This window comes from Xyrauchen texanus, chromosome 42, assembly GCF_025860055.1.
Source record: "Xyrauchen texanus isolate HMW12.3.18 chromosome 42, RBS_HiC_50CHRs, whole genome shotgun sequence".
Classification (NCBI taxonomy): domain Eukaryota; kingdom Metazoa; phylum Chordata; class Actinopteri; order Cypriniformes; family Catostomidae; genus Xyrauchen; species Xyrauchen texanus.
Window position 1 is genome coordinate 18,181,714 of NC_068317.1, and position 12,000 is coordinate 18,193,713.

Genomic DNA, 12,000 nt, shown 5'->3' on the forward strand with positions numbered 1-12,000 from the left:
TCATGTATATATGTGTGTGTGTGTTTGTGTGTGTTTGTGTGTGATGCTCCTGTTCTACCTGCTCCGTATGGGATGGGAGGTGGGTGCGCTAACAAGGAGGCTAAAGGCTACAGCCTCTAGCATCAGTCACCACCTCTTGAGGTCAGGAGAGTGAGGTTTTATGCAAATTGCACAGCTATCTATCAGCTGGCCACCATTACATATATATAAGTATTCATGAGGATATCATTGCCAACTGTCAACCATCTAAGAATATATATATACAAATCCTGCTTTATATTGATTTTGTGATCTCGCTATTCTATTTTCAGCCTGGAAATCTTTAAGATACATTAGCAAGGCTCAATAATGTGTCATTGGCGGAGACAGAAAGTTGGGGCTGGCATATGGGCAGCCGGATCCCCTCATTAGTTGAAACAGTCCTGTATTATGCTGATCAACTAACTATAACTAATGAGCCATTTTCTGTGACATCATCATTGCCTCAGCCACCAGAGTGCCATGGCAACACACTGGAATGGTAAACACTGGCAGAACAGGACAGTTTTGCATCTAAAAGAGACTAGATACTAACACGCTGTCAAAACTAACATTTCTTGGCACTGTAGCTCAGTAAGATTGGAAACGGATTGTTCAACGTGATTGTCTTGCAGCAACTTATCTTCTTTAAAAAAAATAAATGGACAATGTGATTTCAGTGGAACAAGTGGTGTATGGATGTGGATTTTATTAGAGTCCCTGATGTCATTCCTATTCATAATATTAAGTAAAAAAAAAAAAAAATCTCAATCACATAAAAAATGACCTACTTCATCGACAGCACAAGGTCCAGACTTTGCCCTATTATTCATAGTCTTCCTTTTTAAATAAAAAAAAAATGTGCGGACGAGATAACTGCATGTCTACACAGAATTATTAATATCTAGTCTAGAATGACATAATGGACAGGAATAACCTATCGTAGGCATTGCATCATTAACATCATCATGGCCTATGACTTCTGTTCAGTAATGAGAATCCAATCCATGATGACAGAGAGACTCTTTAAAAAGTTCTCACCTTTCCTGGGTGTCTAAAAAGTACACAGATAGGTGGATAAAAATAAATGCCATGGCTCAAAAAGCTGTCATGTCATTGTTATGAAGCGGCCCCATGTGTAAAAGCTGCCAGGTAGAAGTACATGTTCACTGGCCACTACTGTGCAACACCCCCCCTCAAGCTAAGTGTGATTTCAAATTGACACAGAAGCCTGTGTCACTATAGTGACTGCTGATGCAGGTAGTGCCAGAGGGCAAATCCCAATGCTTATTCTCACAAGCCCCACTGGCCTTCTGTGAGAAAGGGGTTGAATAGAAATTCTGGTATTATATACACCTGGACATTGCTTTCAGCACAGCAACTTGTCAATCTTTCTGACTTTAAAGTAAGTGAAATGAGAAACGATCTGCTTGCGTGTCAGATTTCTCTGAAACCTAGCAAACTAAAAGTGATCTGTAAATTATATTCACCCTTTGCTATATTGAAAGCACTACAATTAAACATTATATATTATATTATAAGTTTTACCTTGTCAATTTCATTGATACACAGATGATTGCAGCACACTCCAAAACAGTTGGGACAGTCGAGTGTTTACCACTTTGAAACATCACCATTTCTTCTAATAACTTCTAATAACTACATTAATAGTGCCCTCACAGATGTGTGAGTTACCCAAGCCATGGGCACTGACACACCCCTGCTTTGCATAGTAAAGTCTTAACTTGCATCTGCGAATGCAGTGGCAATTGGTGTTGATTAACAAAGGTTTACTAAAGTAAACAATTTGAATTTGGGGAACATTGTTCTCAAAGTGACAGATTATTTGCTGAAGCATTTGTTGGCAAATTGACAAGCCTCAAATTATCCTTGCTCTTGAAGGTCTAGGCTGTTTGTTCTCTTACGAGAGGTTCTCTCGTATTGCGTAAGCTAGCTTACGCTACGGGAAAGATTCATCTTTTCTGAGATATTGAAGCCAAAAAATTATCCTTAATTTTTGTATCCATTGTCAACGCAGTGCGGCAGCTGCAGACCTTGAGCGGGCTAGCTAGCGAGCTCATAGGTTGCTCTGCGGCAACTGCTGCAGCCTATAGACGAGCTTGGGCGAACTCGCATCCAATGAGAGGCGTCCGCACGCTCACTGCATCAAAGCCCGCCAAAATGGGCGTGACTTGAGTGCATATAAGCGTAGTTCGTAGGCTGGAACCCTGATTTACATCTCTTCAGCGAAGCTCTTCGCATCGCTGACCTGGAAGCCGCGTCGCCGTTCGAGGGGCATCAAGCAAGCGGGGACAGCGCTAGAAGAAGCCGGCCGTCTCAGCCACCTTCAGCCATCCTGCGAGCTACGCCATCCGACGACGTATCCTTTTATTCAGCAAGCTAGTTCTCACGAACTATTCACAAAAGAGTTCGAGCGTCTTTTTCAAGATGCCTCGCTCCACTTGCGCCTCATGTCGCGCCCTTCTCAGCACAGGAGACCGCCACATCATCTGCGCTCTCTGCCTGGGACTGGGGCACGCAGAGCTCGCACTCACTGAGGGCGGATGCGATTTCTGCGAGGAGCTACCGATGTCGACCCTGCGGGCTCGACTCGAAGCGCTCAAATCAGAAACCGCTGCGCTGCCTTACCTTCAGCCACGCAGGAAGAAGCGCCGCTCACAAAGGCTGCCGGAAACTGTGGTTGAAGCGACTGCCTCGCCGGAGCCTCTCCCTCGAGCATCGCTTTCACCCTCCCCGCCCCGGGACGCGCAGTTGCCGCCGAGCGGCCGCGACTGCTGCCATCTCGGATGTCGAGGCGGAGGATAAGGGCCGCTGTTCCATCATGGCTTCGGACAGCGAGGAGTGGTCAGGCTCCCAAGCCTCCTCCTCGCCCAGGAATCCAGCAGGACCCGCGCCGAGTCGAAGGGAGTTAACACGCCTCCTCACACAGGCCGCCGACCGCCTCGGGCTCGAGTGGTCACCGCCCCTGAGCAGGCACCCAACAGACTCGACGGCTGCTTTCTTCAAAGCCATCGCCGCTCTACACCCGCGGCCGGGCCGCTCCCTTCCTGCCGGAATTACACACGGAGCTTGCAAAGTCGTGGAACGCTCCTTTTCAGCCAGGTCCCGTTCCCACGTCTCCACCTCTCTCGCGTCGGTGGACGGCGCCACTGAGAGAGGCTACTCCTCCATCCCCCGGTCGAGGACTCGGTAGCAGCACACCTTTGTCCGCCCTCCGCGAGATGGCGTTCCAAGCCTGTGCTCCCGCTCTAAGGCCTGCAGAGCGACTTCCGCCTATGTTGGCCGCGCTTATTCCGCCGCCGGCCAAGCCGCATCTGCTCTGCACTCAATGGCCGTTTTACAGATCCTACAAGCAGACCTTCTTCGGAGTGGGATGAGAAAGGCAGGCACCCAGAGGCTGTTACTGATCTACTGGCGCAACAGACCTCGCCCTTCGTGCTACCAAAGCTGCAGCCCAAGCTCTAGGGAAGTGCATGGCCTCGCTGACTGTGACCGAGAGACACTTGTGGCTAACACTAGCCGACATGGGAGAAGCAGAGCACTCCACGTTCCTCAACGCACCGCTCTCTCCGACCGGTCTCTTCGGCTCCGCGGTGAGTGGCATTGTTGACCGCTTCTCAGAAGTCCAGAAAGCCACCCAAGCCATGAACCTCTTCCTGCCGCGTCGCGCTAGCTCCTCTGCAGGCCGCTCACGTGATCAGCCTCCTGCACGAGCCTCTTCACAGCCCAGTTCAACAAACTCAGACTTCTCAGCTGTCGACAGGGCGGCCGCCCTCGATCACGCTCAGACAGCCGCCGCAGACCGCCGCCCCCCCGCGGGCCTCGATCTAAGGTAACGCTGAAACCTGAGCAGCCGAAGTCTTCCTAACTGTGTTGAACAAACGACGGCTCAGTCCCGCCGCGGCCGGACCACCGTCAAAGCTTCACCCCCTGTCAGTCCCCTTCTCTCAGGCTACTGCAGTGGTGAATTTAGCAGCCAACAAGCCGGTGACACTGCCCGCTTGCCTGCACTCAAACGCTGTTTTCACAGCGACCCAAATAAATCTTGTAAAGAGCAAACATGTCTTATGTGTAGAAAATGTGCCCACAACCCAGTGTTCACCCCTACACACAAGCATAACACATCCCGTGCCCCTATCAGAGCATGCTCTCATAAAGCGGTTACGAACTGCTCGAGCGTCAGAGTCAATGAAGGCGCCCACAAATGCGTGCACGCGCCCATTCTCTGGCTGCTCTGTCACACGACCAGCCCTATGTGTAGAAAATGTGCCCACAATCCAGTGTTCACCTCTACACACAAGCACTGCATGTCTCGTGTCCCCACCAGAGCATGCTCACATAAAGCGGTTACGAACCGCTCGAGCGCTAGAGTCAATAAATGCGCCCACGAATACGTGCGCGCGCCCATTCTCTGCCCGCTCTGTTACACGGCCAGCAAACATTCCTCTGTGTGTAAGTCCCGTGCCCATGAATATGCTTGCGCATCACGTAACAGATGTGACTCTTTCCCCATTCATTCCAATCGGAAGTCACTCACAAAACAGCCTGTTCATGCTGTCTCGCGAGCAATCATGCATAAACACACTAAACGCGCTCACACATTTTGTTCAGCTCTGTGTGCGGCAATCAGAGCTGAATTGGCCATTCACCCTCTAGCTGCTACACTTCAAAGCGTGGGAAGTTATTCCAGGGATATCCAAGTGGGTGTTAAGCACAATACAACAGGGCTATTTGCTACAGTTCGATCGCCGCCCTCCTCGCTTCAGAGCACGGCTCGAAACCACTGTGAACACGGAAGCAGCGTGCATGCTTCGCTCAGAAATAGCAAGCCTTCTGTGCAAAAGGGCCATAGAGAAAGTGCCACTCTCTCTGAGCTGAGTCGGGGCTTTACAGCCGTTATTTTCTTGTTCCCAAGAAAGATGGCAGCCTCAGACCCATATTAGATCTCAGGGTTTTGAACAAGGTGCTTGCAAAAGACCGCTCAAAATGCTTACAATCAGGAAACTCCTCGCGCATGTGCGCCAGGGGACTGGTTTATTTCTCTCGATCTGAAAGATGCATACTTTCAGATTCAGATAAATCCCCGTCACAGGCCATTCTTGAGATTCGCTCGACGGCCAGGTTTATCAATACACCGTCCTTCCGCTCGGCCTGTCCTTAGCACCTCGTACTTTCACGAGCGCATGGATGCGGCGCTCGCACCTCTGCGGAGTCAGGGTTTGCGAATTTTGAACTATTTGGACAACTGGCTGATTATGGCACAGTCACATATGGAGCTTCTGTCTCACAGAGCAGTTCTCCTCAGCCATCTGAACAGTTTGGGTCTTGCAGTCAATTGGACCAAGAACTCACTACAGCCCAGTCAGGCAATTTCCTTCCTTGGAATAGAACTAGACTCCGTGGCAATGACGGCTCGCTTATCTACACAGCTGCCGTGTTCAGCTGACTAGCCGCATCTTTTCAGATGAACAGCCTCACGCCTCTGAAGAAATTCCAGAGAGTGCTAGGTTACATGGCCTCAGCCGCAGCAGTACTTCAGCTGGGCTTACTGCACATGCGCCCGCTTCAGCATTGGCTAAACACCCGCGTCTCGCCGGGCTTGGGCCACAGGCCGCCAGCCCATCAAGGTGACTCAGACCTGTATTTCAGCTCTGCAGCCCTGGACAGTGGCCGAATGGTATCAGCGGGAGTGACAATGGGAGCTGTATCTCGCCGAAAAGTCATCTCGACAGACGCGTCCAACACGGGTTGGGGTGCGGTCTGCGAGGGCTCTCCGGTTTTTCGGCCTATGGTCAGTTCAGGAAAAGCTCCTTCACATAAATTGTCTGGAAATGATAGCGGTCGAGTACGCGCTCGGCGCTTTCTCCCGGTCATTCAGGGTCACCACGCCCTGGTCCGTTCGGACAACAGATCTGTGGTATCCTACCTAAACCGTCAGGGCGGTGTCAGATCCAGGAACCTATTCCATCTGATCGAAACGCATACTGAGTTGGTCCCAGTGCCACCTGCACTCGCTGAGGGCGACGCGACGTGCCAGGCCACCTGAACGACGGCCCGGACAGACTGTCCAGAGACAATATTCCCCAGGGAATGGTCCCTGCACGCTCAAACAATCCAGACGCTATGGCACCTATTCGGCAGAGCAGAGATAGACCTCTTTGTGTCCAAAGAGAACTCTCACTGCCCAATATTTTTCTTGAAAGCGAGGACGCCGCTGGCCCAGGACTGGCCCAGACGCCCACTTTACGCCTTCCCTCCCGTCTCGCTATTGCCACAGGTAATGCAGAGGATCAGGGAAACGCGTCACTCGGTGCTCCTCATAGCCCCACGTTGGGAGAATCAGACATGGTTCCCGGAGCTTACGCAGCTGTCACTGACAGCGCCGTGGCCCATCCCAGTGAGAGCAGATCTCCTCTCTCAAGCTCGCGGCACAATCTGGCATCCCCACCCAGAGCGTTGGGCGCTGCATGCGTGGGTGATCAACGACTACCCGTCGCTCTGCCAGGAGTAATAAACATCATCATACACACTAGAGCCCCTTCCACGAGAAGACTCTATGCGTCAAAATGGTCTGTGTTCTCAAAATGGTGCACTGACAGAGACCTGGACCCGCGGACATGTGGGGTGTCGTCGCTGCTCGTATTTCTACAAGAGCTGCTGGATAAGGGCAGATCCCCATCCACGCTCAAAGTGTATTTGGCGGCCATTGCGGCGTTCGCTGAACCCCTGCACGGCCAGTCATGGGGTAAAAATGAGCTGGTCATCCGCTTCCTCAGGGGAGCTAGAAGGATGAACCCCCGTGCCCCCCATCGGTTCCTATCTGGGATCTTTCTATAGTTCTCGAAACTATGAAAGCCCCCCCTTTCGAACCACTTCAATCCGTGGATTTGAAATACCTTTCACTCAAAACCATTTTTCTGACTCCCCTGTCATCAGTCAAACGTGTGGGAGACCTTCACGCGCTGTCTGTCAGCGCTGCGTGTCTTGAGTTTGGACCAAGTGACTCCAAGGTCATTTTAAAGCCTAGACACGGCTATGTTCCCAAGGTGATCGGTACTCCTTTCAGAGCACAGGTCATTTCCCTATCGGCGCTGCCAGCACCCGATAGCGAACGCGACGCCAATCTCCTTTGCCCGGTCAGAGCACTGAGATTGTATACTGCGTGCTCCGCCACTTTCAGATGCTCTGAGCAGCTTTTCGTTTCGTTCGGAGGGCGCACCAAAGGTCTCGCCGCCTCGAAACAGACACCATCTAGATGGATAGTGGACGCTATTGCTGCTGCATACGCGTCAAAAGACCTGCCATGCCCGTTGGGCATTAGGGCTCACTCCACTAGAGGCATGGCATCCTCGTGGGCATGGTCCAGCGGGATTTCCATTCACGAAATATGTGTGGCAGCGGGATGGACTTCCCCGTCCACCTTTGTCAGATTTTACAATATGGAAGTGCCCGCTCTGCAGGCAAAACTACTAGCGGTTTAATACGCTACAGCTCCCCTGGTGAGCTGCACTGATGGGACACATTCCACACAGACCGGCACCGCCGCTCTGTCGTTCCCTTCCCACTATGTGCTTATGTATTACACAATCAATGACCAGCATTCTTGCTGGCCAAATATTATTTCCCCACTCATAAGGGCTCCCCGGTCCCCCTTAATTCCCTGGGGCTCATACAGTGGATGCTTGGCGCGACGGTGTTGACAATGGGTTCCCGTAGCGTAGCTAGCTTACGCAATACGAGAGAACCTCTCGTGAAGAGAACGTATCGGTTACCTAACGTAACCTCGGTTCTCTCTAGATGAGGGAACGAGTATTGCGTAGCCGGCCGTGCTTCGCGCCACGAGCAACTTTTCGCTTCAGTCAATGAAAACCAGGGTTCCAGCCTACTGAACTACGCTTATATGCACTCAAGTCACGCCCATTTTGGCGGGCTTTGATGCAGTGAGCTGCGGACGCCTCTCATTGGATGCGAGTTCGCCCAAGCTCGTCTATAGGCTGCAGCAGTTGCCGCAGAGCAACCTATGAGCTCGCTAGCTAGCCCGCTCAAGGTCTGCAGCTGCCGCACTGCGTTGACAATGGATACAAAAATTAAGGATCATTTTTTGGCTTCAATATCTCAGAAAAGATGAATCTTTCCCGTAGCGTAAGCTAGCTTACGCAATACTCGTTCCCTCATCTAGAGAGAACCGAGGTTACGTTAGGTAACCGATACATTTGGAGGCTCTTTATATATTATGAAACAATTGCCTCGCCTGTTTAACATCTCCTGTTTGACATATCCTTGTTATTTTAACTCGTCAAATTGTTAGTCTTAAATTGCCACTGTCTCAACTTGTTTAGGAGCATGTTTCATTCATCTGATTTGAAATGACTGTACATTTAAAAAACAAAACTATGAAATTCACAAGGTAAAACATCATATAATATTTAGTTGTAGTGCTTTCAATATAGCAAAGGGTGAACATAAATTATAAATCATTCCTTTTGTTTTTATTTGCATTTTTCATACTGTCTCAACCTTTTTGGAATTGGGGTTGTAGAAACAGTGAATTATTTTCCTGTTTTCAGAAAGTCATGTTTGGAGCAACATGACAGTGAGTTCCCCATCTGTTGCTCACTTCGACATTGTGTCGAAGAAGCGACACTAGGGGTCTCTCTTGAGAGCCTTTTGCATCTCTGATCTATGAGAAAAGGCCAATGAGAAATTGGCCGACAGAATTTGCATGTCCCGCCCACGGACATACGGACATACGGGTATAAAGGGAGGGAAATGTGTCTGTTTCATTCAGAAAGTTTTTTCGGAGCCGACTGGTTGCGTATGCAGCGAGCTGCGAGTCACTCACTGTTCCTCCCATCTCTGAGTGCGATTGCTGTTGGATCTACGGTGCATATCAGCGGCTTTCTCCCTTCTCTGCATGGCAGTGCAGTTTTGCCCCTGGGCGCTTCGACAGCACAGTAAAAGAGTTATTTCTCCAAAAGAGTTATTTTCTCTAAAAGAGCATATACACAGCTGGCGTTGAACGCCCTTTTCAGGATGAGTCTTTATAAAGATGCCCTTCCGCCCCTGTGTAGTTCCTGGATGCGGTAGAGTGCTCTCCGCTCCTGACGGCCACAGGCGCTGTCTCGTGTGTCTGGGCAGCGATCACACCGAGGCAGCGTTTGTGGATGGCTCATGTTCTCACTTGCGGTCGCGGCTTCCTCAGAAGGAACGCCACTCCAGCCGCCCCCCGCATCACTCCTTCTCACGGGATTGAGTACGACATGGCTGGCGATGGAGGTGATTTTGGGATGGCAGCGGGCTCGGTTTCGCCGGGTACGTCCCCGCGAACCACCCGCCCCCCGACACGCTCGTTAACTCACGGCCTGCCTGGCTATCCTATTGAGTCCCCCGAGCCAGATGAGCTCACTGCTGCATCGGAGAGTGGTGCAGCGTCTGACGAGGATGAACCTCCCTGCGGAGGTTTCAGGGCAAACGCGTCTTGATCCGATCAGACAGCACCACCATGGTAGCGTACATTAATCGCCATGGCGGCGTACACTCCTGTCACATGTCACAACTCGCCGTTTCCTCCTTTGGAGCCAGCAGCAACTCAAGTCGCTGTGTGCCACTCACATCCCGGGCAACCTCAATGTGGTTGCGGACGCGCTATCACAACAACGCTTGCCCAGTGGAGAGTGGAGGCTCACCCACAGACGGTCCAGCTGATTTGGGAACGGTTCGGCAAGGCCCAGGTAGACCTGTTCGCCTCCCGAGAAACCTCCCACTGCCCGCTCTGGTACGCCCGAACAGAGGCTCCCCTCGGGGCATACGCGCTGTAACACAGCTGGCCCGCGGCGTTGCGCAAGTACGCATTTCCCCCAGTGAACCTGCTTGCACAGGTGCTGTGCAAGGTCAAAAAAACTAATTTTGTTACTTGCTACTATTTCTAATTCCTATTGTCTTAAAGGTTTTCTATAGTGGTGCTTTAAAGGTGAAATGGCATATATGTAGACCTGGACAATGCTTGATTCAATAAATATAAAAATATTGTACAGACATTTCAGCAATGATATATTAAACCATATGCAGTGCTGTATGTTTACAGACATTCTCCTCAATGAGAGCAGATTTGTATGGAGCTCACACTGAGTCTTGATGCATTTAGCAGCATGTGTAATTTGAGGCATATTTACAGTATTAATTAATATTACACAATGTTGTGTACATAATAGAGCCCAGTGACTATTTGAGCTCGGAAATAACATAATTTAGATCTTTTAAAATCACTCCCAGAGCCTCCATAGACACCCACAGAGACATTTTTACCTCCTCTCTTGTTTAGCTTGGCGTATCCAGGTGCATAACCACTGGTGAACACAGAGGAGCTAGTGAAGGCATTATGGGGGAGTGGCATGACCAGGGCTTCGTCACATTTTTCTGTAGAGGAAGGATAAACAAAGAGAAAAATTGTAACATAATAATCATACAAGTAGCACAACAAACAACTTTAAAGCAGCAGAGATCTCCACTTTAAAGCTATTTAAGTCAAATAAAAAAATGCCCTTGCCACAAGCTAACTGCAGGCGGAATGAAGAAATGAGCTACCCACATGTATAAGCTGAGATGCACATCATGGCAGAGCTTTTGTGACTGCAGGCTCTATTAACACCACAGCATATTAAACAGAGCAAGCATTTAGAAAATGGAGCCAGCGATCCCACTGGTCATTATTCAGGTATAAGGAATTCAATGTTAAAAGGCTAAAATTCCAAGCCTTTCAAAAAGATATAGATATCAGCAATGAGATCAGATTAGTCATTTAGTTCACACACTATTCAAGATATTACTATTCATAGGTATTCGTACATAAAGTGTAGTTCTAACAAAAACTGGTATGTTTGCATGGACACATACATACTGTACAATACTTATGCAGCATCTAAAGCATAAAGCATGAACTCCAGAGAAGTGCAAAATGTTAGCATATCCTTTGTGGTTCAAACCACAGACAAGTTAAGAAACAATTTCAACAACAACACACACACACACGCACGCACGCACACACACACACACACACACAAACACACAAACAAAAATGTTGGGTTTCCGTGTTTTATGGGGAATTTCCATTGACATAATGGTTTTTATACTGTAAAAACTATATATTCTATCCCCTAACCCTAAACCTAACCCTCACAGAAAACTTTCTGCATTTTTACATTTTCAAAAAACATAATTTTGTATGATTTATAAGCTGTTATCCTCATGGGGACTGACAAAATGTCCCGACAAAGTAAAACATTTGGGGTTTTACTATCCTTATGGGGACATTTGGTCCCCACAAAGTGATAAATACACGCTCACACACACACACACACACACACACACGCACGCACGCACGCACACACCAGGAAATACGTGAAACACATGTTAATGTTACACTATATACCATCTTTCACTTTTATTTACATTTTTTGGGGGGTTTAAATGATAATTAACACAGCCATACAAAGGGTGAAATTGGTTATATTTTCACTAGTGTCATCTGAATGTCATTTCAAATCGCTTACAGTTTAGATGTGGTGAATATGTCAATATTTCACATTCCACTGTCTATCCAAAAATATAAAAGTGAATGTGTAAATATTACGGAAAACTATCTAAGAATTCTGATGTGATCACCTTGGCCATGTTGACTTCAGCTTTGCTGATAGAATAAATATGAAAAATACTGACATTTCTGGAACACAGACAGAGGTTCTCCTAAGAACATCATATTTGTAAGGAAATAATTTATTTTCAATTAAAGTTCTATATTAACCCAAATCAGACATCAATAGGGTGAGCCAAACCACACAAATATTCTGATAATGAAAAAGAACTGTCCAAGGGGAGACACAGCAGAAGTGACTGATAACGGCAACATGAAAGCACAAACAGTACATCCCCAGCTGTAGACACAGTACACTCAATCACTATTCC

At 48.7% G+C, this 12,000-nt stretch overlaps 1 protein-coding gene across 1 annotated transcript in view; it reads right to left on the minus strand.

Annotated features, from left to right (window-relative positions):
- LOC127635233 (contactin-associated protein-like 2) overlaps nucleotides 1-12,000 on the minus strand; it is a 472,530-nt gene that overhangs the window by 295,162 nt on the left and 165,368 nt on the right. The window contains 1 exon segment of the mRNA XM_052115124.1: nucleotides 10,345-10,455. Within this exon segment, the coding sequence (XP_051971084.1) occupies nucleotides 10,345-10,455 (111 nt within the window).